Source organism: Mesoplodon mirus (genome assembly GCF_964341445.2).
Source record: "Mesoplodon mirus genome assembly, chromosome: 4".
Taxonomy (NCBI): domain Eukaryota; kingdom Metazoa; phylum Chordata; class Mammalia; order Artiodactyla; family Ziphiidae; genus Mesoplodon; species Mesoplodon mirus.
Window position 1 is genome coordinate 97,533,394 of NC_138979.1, and position 22,343 is coordinate 97,555,736.

Below are 22,343 nucleotides of genomic sequence, written 5' to 3' on the forward strand. Positions count from 1 at the left end.
ACCTGTTCTGCAAATAAGGGAATCATTTACTATCTGTTAATTTATTGCAGCGGAATATCAGGCGCTCTGCAGCAGTGGGCCAGGAATGACGTCAGCAGGCAGTGGTAAGGACTTAGGACTTGTTTTGAAATTTACTAAGCATGTGCAGAGGCAGCACTGGGCCTTCCTGTGGGTTTCCACTTGGTCCCTTTACACCAGTCTGGTCCGACCCCCCTCTCTGGCCATCACTGCGTGATCTACCTGGGACACCTAGAAGCCCCCAGTGGCAGAACAGCTATGGCACAGTGGGTCCTGGGATTACTGGGTGTGGGTGTGGCACTCATTACTGAAGGGTTGGGTGCTCTCCCAGGGTCACTGATGTGAATGAGATACAGTGACCATGGTGACTCGTTCATGAGAAGGGGCAGCCTGGCCCCCCTTTGGATCTACCACTATCGAGTACAATTCAGGGTTACGAGCTCAATTGAACCTATGCACATTTTGAACACTTTCTCAATGGTCAAGTGCTCAGTCATTCTCAGATGGCAGTAGGGAGCCATCTTGTGTTTTGTAGCAGGTGGTGATAGCAATTAACTGAGTGAGAAGAAAATGAAATGTTTAAGTGTAGAAGTTAGAAGTAGAGAAATCCTGGTGCCAGAAAGAAAATTAAAGGGGAGAATTGAAACAAGTGTAAAAATAGGTGACAAGAAAAAGGAAGGGATTACTTTATTAATAAAAACCTAAATGATTTGATTCAAGAGCATTCTGGGAAAAAATAGACTGACTGAATTGATTGTCAGTTCATTCTCTTGATTGATTTCATTATTATGTTTGGATAAAGAAAGGGTGAGGTGGATATTTGGAGGAGAAAAGAGGAGAAGTAAGGAAATGTATAATGAGTAAGGAGTTAGTGGGGAATAGATAAGTTGTGATAGGGACCTGGATAAGGAAAAAAAAAAAAGGTCAACCTTGATTTATAGAAGAGTCAGGCAACAAGATTTGAGACTAGCCACTCACTGACTGTCACTTGGCATCACCCTTGACTATTAGAGCTCTCCTCAGGCTGTGAGCAAACGGAAGAGGAGGACCCAGCCTCATCTGGACAGAGTAGCAGAGGCTTCTCCAGAGCAGGTGGTAGTTGAGCAAGCTTCGGACCAATGTGTAGGTTTGCTCCAGACCTTTCTCACACAGAGTGAAGAGGGCATTATGTGTTTATGGCAGAGTAAGAGATTTAAAGTGAGTAAAGAGTTCATATTTTAATTTAATCTTAAGAATACTGTCAAACCTGCGGAAGTCTGAACCATGAGAATGACACAGTCACCTTGGTTTTAGGCCGTTAAGTCTGGTGGCAGTGTAGAATGTAGATTGAAGAAGGACAGGCTGATGGCAGGGAGACCAGTTGTAGGACCCTGGGCTCTGTATTTGATCAACCTTTCCACCTTGATGTTTGGACAAGAAGAAGTCCAGGAGTTCTCCTCTTGATTAAGGATTGGTAATCTTGTAGTTCTAGCTCAGATGCCAAGCTCCTCTCAGGGACTGGTGGAAGGAAGACTGAGTCAGAATATCTTGTAGTGAGAAAAAGGGATCAACTTTCTCATCAAGGAGAAACATTATTTTCATGAGGTCCTAAGGTCTTTACAGTTATTGTAATGTTATTTTTTGATAGTTCATTTGATGTTTACTTTAGAATGTTAATGATTTTGAACTTTTTTTGTGGTGTAGATATAAATGAATGTGCATTAGATCCTGATATTTGCCCAAATGGAATTTGTGAAAATCTCCGTGGAACCTACAAATGTATTTGCAATTCAGGATATGAAGTGGATTCATCTGGGAAAAATTGTGTTGGTAAGACGTTTCACCTGTTTTCTAAGACATTTCATGCATCATGCATTCTTTCTTTTGTTGCTTGAGGGAAACTGCTCTTGAGTAGCTTAAAGGACTGGACAAATGGATGCTCTACACTTTGGGTGTCAGCATAGCTGAATCCTGACAATTTATATCTTTTGTTTAACTATGTAAAGGATGGAACATGGCAACTGTCCCTCTCATACAGCATGCAGTTCTCTAATTGCGCAGGTCGAAGCCAAGTGCTGCCCCTACTAGGTGCCTTTGTTATTAGGGCACTGCTAATTGTCATTATGCACAAAGTAGATATAGCAGTTATTTTCAAAACAGCAGAAATCTTACTCTGAGCATTTTCACCTGCTTTCCTTCTAACTATGTGGCATTTGTACTCACATAAAAAGAACTCACAGTAAATCAAAGTATCTTCTCTCCCCACCATTTAAATCAGCTTTCACCTGAGTTTCAGGCTAAGCAAGTACCTAAAAAAATGGAGGATAGAAGCAGGTCATGGGAGCCCACAGGTTTATCACAAAACCCTCTTCTTTCGACTGCAGATTTCTTTTTCTCTCCCTCACTTTTATTGCTGGCCCAAACCTGCCCCTTCCTTCTTTATGGTCTACAGTTGAATTTTGAAAAATGATTACTTTCTCTCTCACACCCTTAATTTTAGGGCCCTTTTTGGGGGGTACAGTTGTTACATGAGCATACATGGTACTTTCAAACTAGACTCAACTCAAAAAAAAGTTTTACTATTTCATTTTCCTGTAGGAGCCTCTCTACATTGGCAGACATGAAAAATCATTATTTATTTGGGCAGGCCAGAAAGGCACAGAGATGTTTTAGCTTCATCCAAAAATCACGCAAAAGGGAGAGTTTGGGAGGCAGAAGGGATTCTTCCTTCAGTGCTTTAGTGTCTACTCCAAAGTTGGGCCCATTATCATCAGGTCAGAAGTATGTTCATATTTCAGATTATGTTCAGAGGTGTGAAGCTAGGAATCAAAGATCCGCTCCAGCCACTTCCCACAGAGTTCCAGGGACTGGCTATTTTATATCTTAATCTTCAATTCCTCAAATTAAAGTTCCAGGTTCTTCTGACATCATCAAAGTTTAAGAATTGCAATATTGACCTTTTTGGGAAGTATTAGCATTCCTTATATGATTTTGACAGAATTCCCAGCATGCTATTTGCTCAGACAATACATAACTTTATACTTGATTTTCCCATATTTTAAGAACCTTGTAAGCACAGCCCTCCATATCTGCGAGTTTTGCATTCATGTATCTAACCAACCTCAGATTGAAAATATTTGAAAAAAAATTCCAGAAAGTTCCCCAAAGCAAAACTTGAATTTGCCATATACCAGCAACTATTTACATGGTATTTACATTGTGTTAGGTATTATAAGTAATCTAGAGATGATTTAAAGCATATGGGAGGATGTGCATAGGTTATATGCTAGTACTATGCCATTTTATATAAGGGGCTTGAGCATCCACAGATTTTGGTAACCTGGTGCTGGAACCGATCCCCTGCAGATACCAAGGAACAACTGTTAGTTGCTGATTTAAGTATATTTACTGCTGTGAACCCATGCAGCTCTCCAGTGCTGAATTTATGTATCCTTTATGTAAGTGCTACTAGCTTGTCTAATGGTATTCTAAGCAGAATCTCTCAATGTATAAAACGTCTCTTGTGAATATGTAGTCCATTTTGTGGGCTGAGTGATGTACTTTAGCTCAAAGAGGTATAACAAACTGTTTAAGTTCTACATTTCCTAAATTATCTAAGTAATACATATCAAAAGTTTGGGTTTGCATCAGACTTGCCTATTATTCAGCTGAAAGCAAGGAATTTTCCTCAGCTCTCTGAATCTCGAGTCTTAATTCCTCATGACAATTATAAACTCTACAGATTGCTTCATACTTTATAAACATAACTGGAGACCACTTAAATTATTCTAAAGAAGAGACACCCATCCTGGAACTAATACTTATCAAAAATGGACCATACTCTCTAAATATTTATTTAGTTCCTTAAAACAATAGGATTAGTCCTTTTAATTCTGGCACAGTGAAACAATTATATAAATATTTATGATTTCCAGCAAATCTAGGTTTTCTTCCTGCTAAAGAAAGTAGAGAATTAAATAGTGTCTGGTGACTTTAGACTTTGTAGATACCTAGTATAGATAATCAGCTCAAGCCCCTATTTTCCTAAAATAGGTAATTTCAGCAAAGATCAATGGTAGAGGAGTTTTGCCTCTTTCGTTGAATTAATCATATCATTATGACCTTAAAAACTTAGCCTAAAAATGCAAAGAAATTGCATGCAAAGGATGGGATCTTTTAAAAGTTTATGTTTTTTGGGTTTCCAGATATTAATGAATGTGTATTGAATAGTCTACTCTGTGACAATGGACAATGTAGAAATACTCCTGGAAGTTTTGTCTGTACCTGCCCCAAGGGATTTATATACAAACCTGACCTAAAAACTTGTGAAGGTAAGATGTATTTTTGTTCTTATACCATCTACTTTGCTGCCTTTTGGAATGCCACTGGAAAACCACGAAGGTAAATTAGAGTCACTTCTATTTTAGACAGTTGTGTCACTTCGTTGAGATTCTGTGATCCTAAATGACACTCCTATGCACTTTGTAAGCTACTGATGGTACTTGCCTGCAATTGGTATTTTATTTGCCATTTATTTTGCATTCAAATGCCATTTAAAAGTATTCACTTTGTATTTGCTACAATTGGCATTTTATTTGCCATCATTTAATAGATGATGAAAATATTAAATATGCGCTATTTGAGTTAGTAATTCAGAAATCACACTTACATTTGCTCCAGATTTTCTGAATAAAAAGATTCAGCCATGTGCTGCACATAGAGATGTGCTCAGTTATTATTTTTGGCATTCCATCTGGCCTAGAAAAAAAAATCTATCTAGGTCAGATTTACTATCTAATGAAGAATATGTGGGAGAAAATGAGACCAAAGTTTAAATATTCATTTGTGCCCAAGATTAGTTTTTAGCAGTAATGTAGACCTGTTTTTGTTTCAGACATTGATGAATGTGAATCAAATCCTTGCATTAATGGAGTCTGCAAGAACAGCCCAGGCTCTTTTATTTGTGAATGTTCTTCCGAAAGTACTTTGGATCCAACAAAAACCATCTGCATAGGTATTTGTCTTTCTGAGAATGATTTTCCTATGTCTATCAGTGCTGCTGTATTTAATGTCTGCTTTTATTGCAAAAGGGTTTCAGTATGGAAGAATAAAGTTTTAAATGATCATTATTCCTTGTTTCATGATGCTATTCTTGCTGTAATTCCAATGCACATGTTTGAATTTTTGATGTAGATTCTATTGTCTATTAAATATCATCACCCCCTTGCCCCTGCAGAAACCATCAAGGGCACTTGTTGGCAGACTGTCATTGATGGGCGATGTGAGATCAACATCAATGGAGCCACGTTAAAGTCCCAGTGTTGTTCGTCCCTTGGTGCTGCCTGGGGGAGTCCGTGCACCCCATGCCAAGTTGGTAAGAGAAGCAGGTGCTGCAGCTCCTGTGCCCACTGGGCACTTTGCTCGGAAAGGGGAAGCTGAGAACTTTGTTCATTTAGGCTCACATGGGAATTTTAGAAGATTTCATTCTGATGACCTCAATGAAACATGTGGCTGAACAGGAAACTAAGAGAAGTGTCAAGGACAATAATTTTATGTGATTTGGTTAATGTATTGTTTTCCATCACCACACTGTAATGTAGTTATCTGGAGTTGCTTTCCTAGATCAGCAATTCCTATTGGCTCTCTCAGGAACCTCATGATTAGGGGTCCTGAACTTTTTACAGGCGCAGATTTTCTTCCCCTCAAAATGATTGATGTAAAGGCACCACTGTTCATCACTAAACTAAAGTTGTTGCAAAGCTGAGGTTTGAGAGCCTTGCTGATTCAATGTTTAGATATATAAATGTGTGCATTTATATAGTGTGAATGCTGCAGGGCATGAGATCTTCCAGTTCTAGACTTTGTTTTCCACATCCATGTTACAGTAATCCTATAGTGTGATTCAGATTTTAGCGCTAATAGCAAGAGAGAAATCGAGTCAATTTCCTTCTTAGTCATCATCTTAGTTTGATCTTTAGGGTACCTTTGGGTCTTTTAGGATATCTCAGATGAATTGAGCTTTATTCAAGGAGACATTTCATTCTTCTCCTTCACCTGTGCAATCTCAGAGACACTTTGTCGTCTCAGACTTATTCATAGCAATAAAATCAATTTCATGTTAAAGGTCCTCTTTCATGTTTCTTATACCATGTCATACAAAGTCTGGATATTGTTATCTCAAATTTGTTTTTTGCTTTTTGTTTGTTTTTTTGGTACAGATCCCATATGTGGTAAAGGCTATTCAAGAATTAAAGGAACACAGTGTGAAGGTATTTATGATTATTTATAAATCATAAATTTCTGTGTGCATGAAGAATGCTTGTGTTAACTTGGACTGGATAAAGCTGTCATATAACTTCCCAGTGAGAAATGTGTAGCAGGGGAAAAAAAATAATGAGAACTGCCGAACATGAACAGACGTGAGTTTCACAAGCATATATGCTATTGCCAGCGTCAGATCACTGTGGTCAAAGGGCAGCGTGGCTGAAAATGCTTTAGGCTGACCATAGTTTTGAGTGGCTACAATTTCAAACTGCTATCTATGAGGAAGACAGAAAAGGAAGTTTTTGATGAGGCTATAAAATTTGCATTTTTCTTGGTTTGTCCTGGGTTTTTTTTGTTGTTGTTTGTTTCATGGTCACAGATGATGAGAAGGACACACTCTATTGCCTCGTTTTTGAAAGTCTACATGTATTCTCTCCAGTTTCCTGTGATTTTTTTCTCATGGAGTCCCAGATAGACATAGGTCAGGGTGACTAACACAACTTGACATGACACAGCAGCCGAAAAAATTTTAAAACAGCAATTAGTCCCATATGTGGAATGAAATGAACTTTTTTCTCAGCTAAAATAAAGAGGAACACTACATCCCCCACCCAAGGTCTTGCTTTCCAAATGATGATTGAATCCTTTGGCCTCTCTCTGGTCCAGACCCACTGTTAATAACTTATCTGACCTCAGCAGCACATTTTGGTACACAAGTGGCCAGAGCAAAACAAAACAAAACAACCCGAAGAAGGTAAATTTCCCCCTCCCAATTTATTTCTCTTATGAGGAAAGATTTAGAATAATTTTTTCAACATCCCTGGCTTGGAAAGTTATTTCTTCTAAATAGAGACACAGTGTGTGTGAGTTTCTTGACTAACGCTCCCCTTTTTTGGCATTGGCAGGTAAGTGCCTTTCTTTGGGTTAACTTGATGGTGAGTATTTTTCCAAAACAATGTGCAGAGAACATAATGCTCTCCATCAAGCAAACTGGGCAGGACTAGTACATTTGAGACAGATGCAGTGAATGATGAATGAATGAACATGCGCACCTTCCACCACTCCCCAACTCAGGCTGGGACCACCAAGGCTTTGACGGAACAGCCTGAGACCATTGCTGAGTTAGAACTAGATACACACTTTCTTGGGATGTCTCAGCACTTCTCAAATGAGACTCTTTTGACTGGCCCCACATATTCCTCGATGATGGATTTTTTTTCTATGCTCATCTTCAAGCTACTACTTCTTTGCTAGTTTGAAAGACCAGGCTTCTCTTTCTCTACTCACTTGCAGCCCTCTGGTCTCATAAAGCTAATTGTACAGCCCCTGGGAGCCTTACCTGAGATGTCTATAGTACCCAGACCTGTTCCCAAGAACTCCCACCAGCTCCGTGTCTTTACAAATCAAAAATTACTCCCTGAGACTGATGGAGAAACTGTTATATCTTTGGTAATAGGTGGGTTCAGTCTGGTTGCTTTTCAAACATCCCAGAAATTCTACATGAATTATTTGGAGGCAAACTAGTTTTGTAAACTTATCAGGTTTAAAATGATCTTTTCTGTTGTGGTAATAATATGACTCCATGAATGGAATGAAGTAGAATGATGTTATACAGATATATTAACTTCATGCTTTTTTTTCCTTCATAGATATAGATGAATGTGAAGTGTTCCCAGGAGTATGCAAAAATGGCTTATGTGTTAACTCTAAGGGATCATTTAAGTGCCAGTGTCCCAGTGGGATGACTTTGGATGCCACAGGGAGGATTTGCCTAGGTAAATACTGTTCATTACTTTTCTAATGAATATTTCTTAACGATTATTAAAAACTCAGTTAACAAGATAGAGCTGAATATTTGGTTCCAAGTATAGACACACACACATCCCAAATTCAGCATTTCTATTAGGATGCATTGTGGTTTCCTGGACAAGTAGCCTTCCTGACTCAGCTCTTTATTCATTCTTTATAAAAAGAGTAGAGGGCTTCCCTGGTGGCGCAGTGGTTGAGAGTCTGCCTACCGATGCAGGGGACACGGGTTCGTGCCCCAGTCTGGGAGGATCCCACATGCCTCGGAGCGGCTGGGCCCATGAGCTATGGCCACTGGGCCTGCGCGTCCGGAGCCTGTGCTCCGCAACGGGAGAGGCCACAACAGTGAGAGGCCCGCGTACCACAAAACAAAAACAAAACAAAACAAAAAAAGAGTAGAGAACATGTCAGTGAAGAGGAACTTTAGTTCTTTATTGTTATCCATCACAGTTATTATTCTAGAGCTCTTAAATCTGCCCTCCATGGGCCATGGACAGAGAATTCTAGGTGATTGGTAAGGAGAACACTTTTGCTTAATTGGAAACTGTAGCCTTAGCCTGCTAGGCAGGGCTGCTGTAAGCCAGAAGGACAGGTCTTTGCAGGAAACTCTTGTGGGTATCAGGAGTGAAGAGTGTAACAGCCTGAGGAGTGAACCTGAGGGAACAAAGGCTGTTGTCAATATCAGCCATGATGAGATTCTCCATGACAACTGCTAGAACCCAAGTGACAGTGATGTGGAAGAGACTGGACACCAAACCCTGAATTCTTAGAAAGCTGCCCTGTGGACTCATAGTGGCAGCAGATTTGAGATCCCACAGTCATGCTTGTGGGGTCTTTGGCTTTTTCTGGTGTTACTACTATGGCTTCTGATTGCCAGGAATATGTCCTTTGGATCACTGGTTTCAGAGTCCATGGCTCTGGAAGTGATGCTTAGCCATATTGTGTATCTGAAACCACTCTGAAGAGCATCTTTAGTGAAGGACCACTGTAGGTGGTTGAAAGAGCGGCATGCAGTTAAGGGATTTGCATCCTTTATGAATTAGGATTAATCAGCCTTTAAATATAAAACTTTATAGTTTATAATGTAAGCAATACAGAATAGAAAAGCTGGAATTCAGAGGCTGGAGTCTTTTCATAACTATGGATGTCCGTTAATCCTATTCTGAGTCTTAGCTTCTTTGTTTAGGAGGTATCAGCATGTAATGAGAATGCTTTTCCAGGTTCTTCAGTTGAAACATGCTTCAGTATTTAGTTTAGGATTCATTTTGAAATTAACCATCTTAATTAATAGAGGCAACCCAGATGCGAAGTTGCTCAGAAGGCTTCAGTAGCTTTCTAACATTAAAGGAAGCTCACACTCCCACAAGTATCCAGAAGAATGTGCACAAAAGAGGTGAAAGAAATACTTGAGGAGTGGATGGCTTTTCTTTGCTGTTTTTCCTCTTGAATCACAATTAGGGCAGTCCTCATTTCAGAGTTTACTATTCCACCTCTCCAAAAATGAAGTGGATCTGAGAAAAAGGTGCTGGTGCTAGCTGAGATGTTCTCCAACAATAAAGACTGCAGTTGGCTTTCAGCTAGAGAGGAGATGTCAAGACATCATGGAGTGCATGCACTGGTAATAGGCATGGTCTGTACAGGGAGAAAACATCTCCCAAAAGAGCATTGCAGGAGTTCTTCGAATACTGCTCCTTATGTAGAATTATCAGAAAATACCTAGAGTTCAAAGGATACTTGCCGCAAGAAGAGGTGCACATAAATAAGAGCTGCCAGCTAAGAGTCTTAAGAAGGAAAACCCACCACCAAGCCTAGGTTCCTTGGAGGAAAAAAATTAATTTCAGTCAATAAGTTTGTAGTAAATCGTTATGTGTCCTGTACTTTGCCTAACACAACGTTGGCAGTTTGAGGCAGTGAAAACAGAGCAGCTCTCCTCAGCTTCCCTCTGTTCGTTCCCTCTGGCAGATATCCGCCTGGAAACCTGCTTCCTGGGTTACGAGGATGAGGAGTGCACCTTGCCCGTGGTTGGCCGCCACCGCATGGACGCCTGCTGCTGCTCCGTCGGGGCAGCCTGGGGGACCGAGGAGTGCGAGGAGTGTCCCCTGAGGAACACACCTGAGTACGAGGAACTCTGTCCCAGAGGACCCGGATTCGCCACAAAAGAAATTACAAATGGAAAGCCTTTCTTCAAAGGTACAGTGGTTTCAGTGGTTGATTAATCTTCTGTTAGGTCAAAAGGATGCATTTTCAGGAGCACAGAGTTCTACTGACAGAATTACAATGAATGTCATCAGTGCGGTCATCCCTGGATCATTTCAGCTTGCCTTCTTTGATTGCTGAATTTTATACGGCAAAATGTTCAGTCTGTCACAGATTTTCTTTTTCTACATCTCAGGTCTTCCTGAGTCACTTGCCTCTCCCATGTAGTCACTGTTAAGCGTTAAACAGATTTTAATACTATCCTAAAGCTAAGCATAAACGGAAGAAAAATCTTCTTGGGAGATGTTTATGCCATCTACTAGAGCCCTAGAGGTAACCTTTATCTGCTGATTTGAAGCATCCAAGTCACTGTGGTCCCCCTGACTATAGATAACGGTGTGAGAAACCCAGTGACAGGTCCTCTTTGTCCAAATACAGCAAAATTCATTCCTATGGCAAACACTCCAGTGACATATTTCAAATTTTATTTTCTTATGCTATAAAACCCATGTAAAAAAAAAAGGAAGTGACAGATTTAATCTAATTCCAAAATTGAGTTAACTTCTTATGCACAATGATACAGACCTTGTTTACTTCAGCATATGGAAAAATCATAATTGGTTTCTCAGAATTCCGATTATTCAGGGAGGCCCAGCTTATGTTCTCAGTATAGAGTTTAGTGTCGGTTGCCCATTGTGTCTGGACCTACTTATTATACTTCATAATCAAATGAATTTCTAAAAATGGGAAATGAGTATATAAGTATCAATTATCCTTATATTAAAAAGTGTAGACTTTTTTTTCTACTGAGCATTTTGTTCAAGAAGTCCTGGGGTTAAAATTATACTGTCTAGAGAGACAGTTTCTAGACAGCCCTCTGAAATGTCTCTTAAGTAAATTAAAAGGAACTTGGATGATTTGCTTACAAAAGCTGTGGCGATCCATTACCGCAGAAGGACTAGATGTTCTTGAGATTTAATCTGCCAGTTCTGTATCTCATGACATTAGGTAGAAATGAACTTGTATTTCTTGAGCTCTAGGTCTTGCTTTAGAAAGGCCCCTAAAAGGGGAAACTCAGATTACTCAAATTACATGTTACATATGCAGTCTCCAAGAAATTCTTATACACATTAATTATATTAATGCAAACTTCATATTAATTGAGAAAATATTTTAAATTAGTACACATTATTTGCGAACATGTTTTAAATAGTATACATCATTTGTAAGGAATTAAAATTATAAATGGCATCTCCTGTGAAATTCTTATTTTTAGGTATTAAAAAAAAGCATCAGAAAGCATAAGTGAATATCTCATTCCACTACATACTCAATTGCTTGCTGTAGGACAATATATTTGAAAATCTTCCACATGCCTTACATATAGACACTAGTGTTTTAGAATTTCTTATTCTTTCATTCAGCAAATAGTTCAGCGTTTGGTGTGTGCTGGGCTTTTAGAAGTCCAAATAAACCCACTCTTTACTTCTTCAATAATACTTTCTAAAATGTAGAAGTTTAAAAGTCTAGATCTGTTTACAAAGTCCTATTTCTCATGGATCATCACACATTTTTTAAAATGAGTATGACCAAGACCCTCTAACTTCCTGAGTTTAAAATGGGGTGTTGAGATCTCCTAATTGGTCACTTATGGACTTTTCCCACATTTAATTTTCCTTGAAGACATCAATGAGTGCAAGATGATTCCCAACCTCTGCACCCATGGCAAGTGCAGAAACACCATCGGCAGCTTCAAGTGCAGGTGTGACAGTGGCTTTGCTCTGGATTCTGAAGAAAGGAACTGCACAGGTCAGTGAAGGGGCTCACCCTGGAGGGACACCCTTTGGAACTCTTGGTCTTAAACATGTTGCCACAAGAAGTAAAGCTATCCTGAGGCTCATCTGCTGCCACTTGCTGCTTTTGTGCAGACATCGATGAATGCCGCATATCTCCCGACCTCTGTGGCCGAGGCCAGTGCGTGAACACCCCCGGAGACTTTGAGTGCAAGTGCGATGAAGGCTATGAGAGTGGATTCATGATGATGAAGAACTGCATGGGTGAGTGCGTGACCATTTGATCATCCCAGGGAAGAAACATTCCAAGAAGCTTCGGTGACTCATTGCCTATGTCGGTTCTTCCTGCTCCCCCAGTGCGCTGGTCTCCTGACCAGTGAGTCACGCATTGGACTGTGGCAGAGGGAGACTGACATGTGGAAGGAATGAGGGAATTCATGCTCTGGGGCAGCGGGTGGCCTCAGACACCAGGTATGGGTCCCTGAGAAGTGAGTTTAACACCTGGAATAGACACCCCAGGGAAGAGAGAACAATTCAAACATAAGCTATATTAGGGGTCACATTCTAGGGTTTCTGTTCATCATTTTTAGAAAAGGAGATTGATTAAGATAGTTTCATTAGATCAGGTTCCCTAGCAACAGGACTGAGATGGGGGCATTTTTTGAGGGATTGCTCTTAGGAGGAACCTGTAAAGAAGTGAGGGAAGCAGCTTAGGGCAGGGGAAGAAGAGAAGCCAATTGTTCGACTGGATTTTAGCTTTAACCTGATCCCACAGGGGCCTTGGAGTGTGAATAGTACCGGAGAGCGGTCCCACCTCGAGGCCAGGAGGCTGAGATTTTATACTCCCACGTCAGTTCAAGCAGTTATTGGCCATGGGCAGCCCCCAGCATGGGAGCGGGGTGTAATTTCTCACCTCCCAGGCATTTCTGAGTGAGGTGGATAGCGGTTCTCCAACAAGGAAACCTGTGAGCCATTAGCAGCCAGAACTCCCAGCAACTGGGCAATGAGTGCACTGGCCTGGTCGTGGGGCCCTGGCAGGACCACCACCCACAGCTTCAACAGGGGTCATTTCCACTTTGCAGATATTGACGAGTGTCAGAGAGATCCTCTGCTGTGCCGAGGAGGCGTGTGCCTAAACACTGAGGGAAGTTACCGCTGTGAATGTCCTCAGGGCCATCAGCTGTCCCCCAACATCTCAGCATGTATAGGTAAGGAGGAAGACCACTTACCTGCCGGCAGTCGTTTGGCCCACACCCCTGCCAGAGCCCAAGGCTTACGGCTGGGTGCTTGGTATTCTCATCTTCTATACAGACATCAACGAGTGTGAACTGAGCGCGCACCTCTGCCCCCACGGCCGCTGCGTGAACCTCATAGGGAAGTACCAGTGTGCCTGCAACCCCGGCTACCACTCCACCCCCGACAGGCTGTTTTGTGTTGGTAAGTTCTGTATGGTATGTTATTTATTTTCTTTAGTCTCTTTCGAAAGCACTCAAGCAATGTTCTCTGAGTTCTGTTTCCATCGCTAGTGACTTTTACTTAATCTTTCCTGTTTTCCTGGAGGGAAAGGTCTTCTCATGGTGGCTCACGATCTTTAGATCTCACCTCCCCCATCTGTTTAAAGAACCAATTCAGTGAAGGCTGTACAGTGTTTTAGCTCTAGCAAGTATAATTTGACCCATGCTGCTTTGACTAGTGAACGGTAGCACACGCTTTGTTTCTGCCTATGCACACCCAAGCACATCAGCCAGTGATTACTAAGTACCACCTGAAATAAACGAGCCTGGTGAGTGCCGGGAGGAAGACAGAAAGCTTAGGGTGTGATCTCCACCCTTAGGTGGTTTGGAGCAGCTCAGAGATTCCAAAGAATAATTATTGGGAAGAAGACCATAGCATGTTTATAGCTTACAATGCAATAGAGGCCAAGTCTGGCAGTCCTTAAAAATGAGGTTTTGTGGGACAAGCGTTTTGCTTTGTGGCTGGCCCTTAGGAGGTTTAGTTGTGCTGGGAAGAGCGGCACAGAAAGTCCCATGGCTTTAGAGTCAAAGTGAAACTTTGTAGAAACAGCCAGTTTTTGCCTGGTTTGAGGTATACCCCATGTGGAACTGCCAAGTCTCACATGGTTTCTACCCAGAATCATAAATCAGCCCAAATTCTTCTGAAGCATGGCCCAGGACAACTCAGAACTCCAGCTCAGGTCCTTGAAAAGGATTGGAACCTCAGCCAAATGCAATGTCAAGTTTGTAACGGAATCTGTGACCCAGAGAATTTCACCCACGTGCCCATTGTTGTCACTGAGGAATTCTAGCGCCCAGCACTTCTCCTGCGTTGTGTGTGGCACACCATATGTTGTGTTCATCTAACTCCCCAACTGCAGTGTAAATATTATGAAGGCAGGAAGAGTGTCCATCTCATTCACTGTTAGATTCTCATCTGTAGCACATAGTAGGTGTGTAGTTAATATTTGTTGAAGGAACCAAACAATGCAGTGACTTGCAGTTGCCCTGGGATGCTTTTATAATTTTGTATTTTGTTTTGTTTTATTTGACCCATACATACCTGGAAACTTCAAACATGTGCCATCATCACAAACACAGAGGAAGGTGATATTATTTTCCTTTTTCTTAGACATCGATGAATGCAGCATAATGAACGGTGGCTGTGAGACCTTCTGCACAAACTCTGAAGGTAGCTATGAATGTAGCTGTCAGCCCGGATTCGCACTAATGCCTGACCAGAGGTCCTGCACTGGTAAGTCAGCTTTAGCTTCCTGGGAACTCTCTCACTAGCAGGTCCCTATTAGAGTGGTTCAGGGCCTGGGCTTTGGAGTCAGACAGTCCTGAATTCACATCTTTGTTTTGTCACTTTTTTGGCTGTGCGTCCTCGATGAAGATCCTTGGCATCTGATACCTCATCTGTAAAATGGGGTTCAGATTGCCTGTGTGGAAGAGTATGTACAGCACTCAGCATAGTACCTGGCACATGCTCAATAAGTGGAATATAAACTACATTTTCTTGACTGATCAGAGTTTTGAAGAATCTGATCTCATGGCCTATTTCAGTGCTACTCAGGGTGTGTTCCTTGGACGGGCAGCCTCAGTACCACCTGAGAAAGTGTTAGAAATGCAAAATCTCAGGCCCCACCCCAGACCTACTGAATCAGAAACTCCTATGGGGGCATCTCAGTAGTCTGTTTTCACAAGCCTTCCAAGTGATTTTGGATTTGTGCTAAAATTTGAGAACTGCTGGTCTAATTTACACTGCCTGTTGTATCACATGGGCTAGAAGAGCCATGTAATCAGCCGGAGATGGGAAATGAAGTGGGTAATGTAGATTTTAATTTTGGCTCAAGTTAAGAAGAAAACTTAGGTTTAGGAACCAAAGTTATTTTATTGGACCTAGTAAAATCTACGTTAAAAGCCCTAGATATAAATTTAGCTATAAAAATTAAATTTTGAAAATCTAAGCAGATATGCTTATTTCAAGCATTTTTTACCTTAAAATATCTGTAAAACAGCAAATAATGGGCATTAGGCATTTAAATTTGACAATTAGAAAAATAAGATTCATAATCATTTTTGAATGATAAATTTGTATCAGAGATCAAAGTGCCAATTAAATGGTGGTCTTTTTTTTTTCTTGAGTTTGGACTTTACCTAAATGTTTATTACATTTTATTAAAGTTTTATTACATATGTAGTACTAGTAGTAGCTAATTTATTGAACACTTAGTATGTACCAAGTACTCATGTGCATTTTTTTTTAAATGATGGTCTTTTAAGTGCATGTGGACCTCCATCCTGAACTGTATGTTATAAATCTTGAAAATGGTTCTCCCCTTTTTTACCCAAGATAACCTGATGAGATAATTTATGTAAAGTGTCATTTGGATTTCAGAGCTAACAGTCTTATGCGAGCAGGCTGAGTTTACTTGACTTGGGTCACTTAACTTTTTCATCAATGATTAATGGAACCCTATCAACAACATGCCATTGTTGGTTTTATTCTCTGCAGACATTGATGAGTGTGAAGATAACCCCAATATCTGTGATGGTGGTCAGTGTACAAACATACCTGGAGAGTACAGGTGCTTGTGTTATGATGGATTCATGGCATCTGAAGACATGAAGACTTGTGTAGGTAAGCAAAAAAGACAGAATTTTCCAATTTGCTAGTTATTCACAAGGACTGTAAAATTACATAAAGATTTGCTTGGGTAGTGAATAGATCCTAAGGGAAAAGTAAGAATATTTAGGAGCATAGTACTAATCATAATCCAAAGCTAGCACTCCAAAAAGCAACTTTCTTGTGACTGTGATATGATGCTCTTGTCAGATATGTTGTATGGACTGAGCTAACCACTGGTCAACTCCAGTGACCAAAAGACATTTCTTTTATGTCTATGCATTATTTCTGTCCACTTAACCCTCCTTTTGCTGTGACTAGAGTTTAGGCTTTTAAATTGTTTGCTTAAGGCAAGCAAAACTTATTTCTGACAAGAATGCAATAAATTCTAGAATGGATTGTTTTGGAGAGTTTCTATTGTTGTCTTCAAATCTGTCAGACTTTTTAATGTAATATCTAATCTGCCTTTAATCCCATTTAGTATATTTTTAATCTCAGACATTGCAGTTTTCACCTCTAAAAGTTTGATTTGGGTCTTTTTTTTTTATATCTTCTGTGTCTCTACTTAATATGTCCAATCATTTCTCTAGCTTTTTAAATACAGGAATACAGTTATAATCATCTGTTTTAATGTCCTTGTCTACTAATTCTATCACCTGTGTCAATTCTGGATCATTTCAATAAATTGACTTTCCTCTTCATTATGGGCCATATTTTCCTCCATCATTGAGTGCCTGGTAATTTTTGCTTGGATGCCAGACATTATAAATTTTGCCTTACTAGTTTCTGAATATTTTTGTATTCCTAAGCTTTATTCTGGAACATAGCTAAGTTATTTGGAAACAGATCGGTTCTTTCAAAGTCTTGCTTTGAAGCTTTTAAGCAGCAGTTAGGGTAGGGCTAATTTTCTCTATTGCTGAGGCAAGATCCTTCTGGATACTCTACTCACTTCCCTGTGAATTACAAGGTTTTCCAGTCTGGCTGGTAGGAGAAGGCACAATTCTACGCCTTCTGGGAACTCTGATGATTGTTCCCTCTAATTCTTTTGGATGGTGCTTCCTCCAGATTCGAGAGTTTCCTTACATGAATATACTGGTCACTACTCATCTGGGTGCTTGACTGGGACCCTCTGCAGATCTCTGGAGTTCTCTCTCCTTCTCTCTCTCTGTACATCTCTTTTCGGTCCTTTACTCAGCGCTATGAACTCTAGCTACCTTGGCCTTCCCCCTCACCTCTTCAGCTCATGGACATTTCCTGGTTCCATCTGTCATCCCCCTCCCTATGCCATTGCCTTAAAACTCTCCCTACACAGTACTCTGGGGCCTTTGTAGAACCCACCTAGTTTGTTTTTTCTCTCAGGGATCATTGATTTTGTTGGCAAATTGTCCTTTCTTGTTGTTGTTATTTTAGGTGAGAAGGTAAATTTGGTTCCTATTGCTCCATCTTGGCCAGAAGCAAGAGTCTAGAATTGAAATTTAAAAAATCACTTCACATTTGTGTCTTTCAAAAACACTTACCGAATATTTGTGAAGTCCTAGAAATTAAAATGAATGTCATAAAAAAAGATAATTTTTAATTTGGGAAAGAAGTGAAGTTTGTAACTATCTGCACTAAGACTACTAGTTTATCTGTCTTTTCTTTCAAGATATGGAACTAAAATGTTGGCCTCATGCAGTCTGAATTAAAATTTTCATCTTGCAACGGAATGTGCTGTTTTAAAAAGTTTTCTAGACTGTCACATAAACAGGCTCTATCCCCAACCTCGAGTCAGTCAGTTTATTTGATTACTTGACCTCCTGCTTGTGGCCCAGATAAAAAGCAGGTCTGCAGGGTTAGCCTTCAATGTAGGAAGCAAATGTGAATTGGGCTACGTAAATATACTTTTTTTTTTAAGTGAAAACATTTCATCTTTTCTATTTGTTTGTCATAGTTGCTTTTTCTCAGGGGAAATTTTTCAGTGATATCAAACAAATGGTTATATGTACTAATAATATCTGTATTTTACAGATGTCAATGAATGTGATCTGAATCCAAATATCTGCCTAAGTGGAACCTGTGAAAACACTAAAGGCTCATTTATCTGCCACTGTGATATGGGATATTCAGGCAAGAAAGGAAAAACTGGCTGTACAGGTATGTTTTTTCAAATTGAACAATAAAACCGTAAATGATTAAGAGATTGCTACCGTAATTATAGATTAACATAAGTTTTAAAACTATTAATATTTTAATTACCTTATAAAGCATTTTGTTAGTATTTTTTCATTAACTTAGCCTGCACTTCTCTGAAATTTGTCATACTTTAGATTGGATCTAAGGTGAGGTTTTTTTCCCTTTACCTGTGAAAAAAAGGCATATGAGATAAATTACCACCATAAATAACACTATAAATATCAACATTTTATGAGGTTAAAATAACATTTTTATATCAAAGTAGTTAACGTGCTAACTACCAAACATATCCCTTTATTAAAGCAGACCTTTCCCAATAGCCTCCATTGCCAACCCTTTCATTTAAGGTTTTATAAGTGAAATTACTTTTTAAAGAAACACATCCTATTGTAAAGCAATTATACTCCAATAAAGATGTGGAAAAAAAAACCCAACACATCCTACAATTCATATATTTCATCAAGTCTCATCAGTCTTCTAGTTTCTTAAATTAATGTGCTTTTTTTCAATTAAGTTGCTTTAGCCCTAATTAGTCTTTATTCGTGGGACTTAGCAAATCTCATGAAGTGAGAAATTAAACCATTAATTTTGCTTGTTTAATACCAATAGCACATAAGGTCTTTTCACAATATTTGTAGGAGATTATTCTGTTAAACATCAAATGGAAGCAGTCACTCTGAGTGAATGTTGTTCTTTCTAAGTGTTTAATTGATGTTTTCATACTTGAGGCAGTGATGCTTAGTACATGGAACAATAAAGTTTTACTGTAGTTACCTATAGTAACAAAACAGATTATGGCATATAACATAATTTAAAACATAATGGAAAAAAAAACATAATGGAGACCATGGTGGGCTTGAATTAGGTAACTGCATCATTTCTTTACAAATAATAGACTTTAATTTCAAAAGGCAGTTTGGCAAGCCATTGTGACTTAAAACAAACGTTAAAATATTTGCAGATTGGCAGTGTGGTACAGGTACAGATCCTTTTCTTAATTATATCAGCGTTTTTCAAGAAAGTTCCCAATATATGCATTACCATTTTAAACTGTTCAGTTATGCAAAGTTTCAAATATAGATATACAGACATCACCAATAAATTACTATTAGTTCAAAAATGACAGATTCTAGACAAATTATAAAAAGCATGTAGCTAGAATGCTTTCATGCTCACTATATTAGTCTTCATATGAAGCATGTCTAGGGGTCCATTCTGATAAATGGCACAGAGTTTAAAATCTCTAGTCCTCATGTGGTCTCTGGGGGTACAAATGATGCTTATATCAGCATATCTGTGGTTCAAGATTTATTTTTAGCTTTCATTAAAAATATAGGACTTAGGGTAAGGGGTGTTGGTCTGGTAGTAATGCAGGGGAAAATTGGACAGTTCTATATTGCATTTTACCTATTAGAGGCTAATACCATTGTTTGGCAAGGTTGAACTCACTGCAAGTCAACCCAGAGAACCGTGATTCTTATGAAGGGAGAAGTTACTCTAATGGGACAGTCTTCATTCTCTATAAGAAAAAGATCTCTAGAATTTTATGCTCCAAATTCCCGCTAACAGAGGCATGTGCAGAGGCTGACTGTTTTAGGCCTCTTATCATGAAGAAAGCTTAAATTTTCATGCAACATTAATATCATTTAAGGTACATGAGGTATAATGCATGTAATGCCCTTGGCACAGTGCTTGGCATACAGTAGCTGGTCAGTAAATAGTAGCTATTGTTGTCCTTATAAAATGAGACACATAGACACAGTGTCTAGAAGCCATTTTAATTAAAAACATAACTTCTAGTCTAGCAAAATTCTGTACTTCTATTTACTGATATGCTTGAAATCAGTTTAGAGAAGGAAAATCTTACTCTGTATATTGAAAGGCTTGTTTTTCATAATTGAGTTTGCACAGATACTAAGACTATAGTGACGAGAGCTATGTACTCCACATTAGATGAGATGACACCAGTTTTACATTAAGAACAGCAGTCTTTTAGTAAATTACATGAACAGAAACATGGATTTGAAGTCCAAGAAATATTCTGTATCTTTCCCCAAGGGCCAACATCCCCCTTCCCACTTTTAAATTATAGCCTAAAATGATTTTTCAATTGCATAAAATTCAGCTAGTACTGTAGGGAGAAGAATTGAATTTCATGGTCCTTTTGATATCATAGTGGCATGGTATGTGATATTCTCATGTAAAGGAGTAGACCTCTGGATTTTATTCCTAGTTCTTTTACTGGTTCATGAGCTTGAAGAAATCACCAGGGTGCTCCATGGTTATGCAAGTGTTCCCCTTGGGTAAGCAGCCCTGCAGTGAAGTATGGAAGGAGAGGGTGTATTAGGGGCAGGAAGAAAAAGAGGTTCTCTGTAAATCCTGCTATTAACAACCAAGGGTATCACATTTGATTGGAAATGACTTACACAAACAGGAATTGGCAGCAAGTTTGGTATACTCAAAAACAAGTTTTAAAAAATCTGAGCCAAAATGTTTTTTGAATCCCATGTAACTAGGGCTCTTTTAGCCTGCTTTTAGTTTAAAATTTGTGTCACTCACAACTTAGAATACCATCAGGTTACCTTGGTGATAGTATGTTAAAGACAAGTGTTTATAATGTCCCAGGCAACTAATGTAAATAGAGATATGTATCTTGCTTAATGGGACAAGCAAGCCTCACAACAAATAACAGTGAAGAACAGACCTGGAAATATGTTTTAATGACAGACAAGGGAAATATATCTACTTCTATTTCCATACATATATAATATGTATACATACATATCATATGTACACATATATTTTAATGAGTACCTTGTAAAGGAATTATAAAAATATGTATGCTATTTCATAGGGAGGAACTTTGTTTCACAAGAACTTAAAAAATGTCCTCTGGGTTCCATTACAGCTTTGTCTAAATATTTCAGCTCCCTTGTCATTACTGATTGTTTCCATTTTAACAAATAAACATGTTTTTTTTCCCCCCAATCACTTTAGCAGTGTTCAGAATCCACCCACTGACTTACATTCCCAGCCCACACAGATGTTAAGTGTTCCTTTTTTCTCCTTAAGCTTTGTTCAAATCGTGGATATGGCTGAGGGGAACGTTCAATTTAATGAAGGGAGAATGGACATTTTCCTGTAACCTAGAACACATCTCTTCTATCCTTGGCTTAAGGGGGCTGGATTACAGTTTTTCTGTGGCCCACACATACAAGGCTTCTGATGCCCATTCTACATAATTGTAATCAGACAACAAATTGAAAGAAGAAAAATTAGACTGCTGCTAGGTGCCATCCTTGGTGCGTCCTGGCTTTCTCATGCTAATCTGTAAGAATGTACCTACCATCACATGCTGACTCACTCAGTCAGTGAGTAAGGCACACAATTAAAATCAGGATTGTTTTCAGTTAAAATATCAGGATTGCTGAGCAACTCCATTTCTCAGTCGTTCAGCTTTTCATAAGAGACATGTTGCTGTGGGTATAGTCCATGAAAGAGAATCACGTACTTCAAAACCACCAGCACTCAGTGAAAATTTGCCCTCATTTCCTTCCAGCTCCTTATCACTGCTAATTGTCCTCCACTGGCTGTCAGCCTGTGAAAACTCTGTGGGTGTTCAGTTAAATAGTCGTGGCTCAAATTTGGGTCCAAACTGAAAAATCCAAGTAGCCTTCACATTTGGCCTCTCCATTCACCCTAACGCCCTCTTCCCCAACGCCTCACCAAGGAGATTCCACAGTGTGCCAGCCCTGCTGGACTAGGGCTCTCGTGACTGATGCCCAGATGGCAGGAAGGCAGGCGTTTGTGTGGGTGACACAGCCTCTCCCGCCATGCCTGTCAGAGGAAGCCAGAGCAGCTCAGAGCACAATCTCTTTCTCGAATGTCAGATTCAAGTGGAACACACCCAGAACCTGTGCATGGGGTCTGCTCAGACCACACCCTTGCCCTTCACGAGAGCCATGCAAGTAGGACCTTTGAGTCTCTGTGAGG

The 22,343-nt window shown here is 39.6% G+C and overlaps 1 protein-coding gene across 1 annotated transcript in view; it reads left to right on the top strand.

The window, feature by feature from the left end:
• The window catches only part of FBN1 (fibrillin 1), a 261,762-nt gene that overhangs the window by 159,702 nt on the left and 79,717 nt on the right, over positions 1-22,343 (top strand). The window contains exons 18-32 of the mRNA XM_082617138.1: positions 51-104; positions 1,702-1,827; positions 4,203-4,328; positions 4,892-5,011; positions 5,234-5,371; positions 6,216-6,266; positions 7,911-8,036; positions 10,030-10,257; positions 11,947-12,072; positions 12,192-12,320; positions 13,139-13,264; positions 13,368-13,493; positions 14,682-14,804; positions 16,068-16,193; positions 18,186-18,311. Of these exons, the coding sequence (XP_082473264.1) occupies positions 51-104; positions 1,702-1,827; positions 4,203-4,328; positions 4,892-5,011; positions 5,234-5,371; positions 6,216-6,266; positions 7,911-8,036; positions 10,030-10,257; positions 11,947-12,072; positions 12,192-12,320; positions 13,139-13,264; positions 13,368-13,493; positions 14,682-14,804; positions 16,068-16,193; positions 18,186-18,311 (1,851 nt within the window). The remainder of the gene's footprint in view (positions 1-50; positions 105-1,701; positions 1,828-4,202; positions 4,329-4,891; positions 5,012-5,233; positions 5,372-6,215; positions 6,267-7,910; positions 8,037-10,029; positions 10,258-11,946; positions 12,073-12,191; positions 12,321-13,138; positions 13,265-13,367; positions 13,494-14,681; positions 14,805-16,067; positions 16,194-18,185; positions 18,312-22,343) is intronic.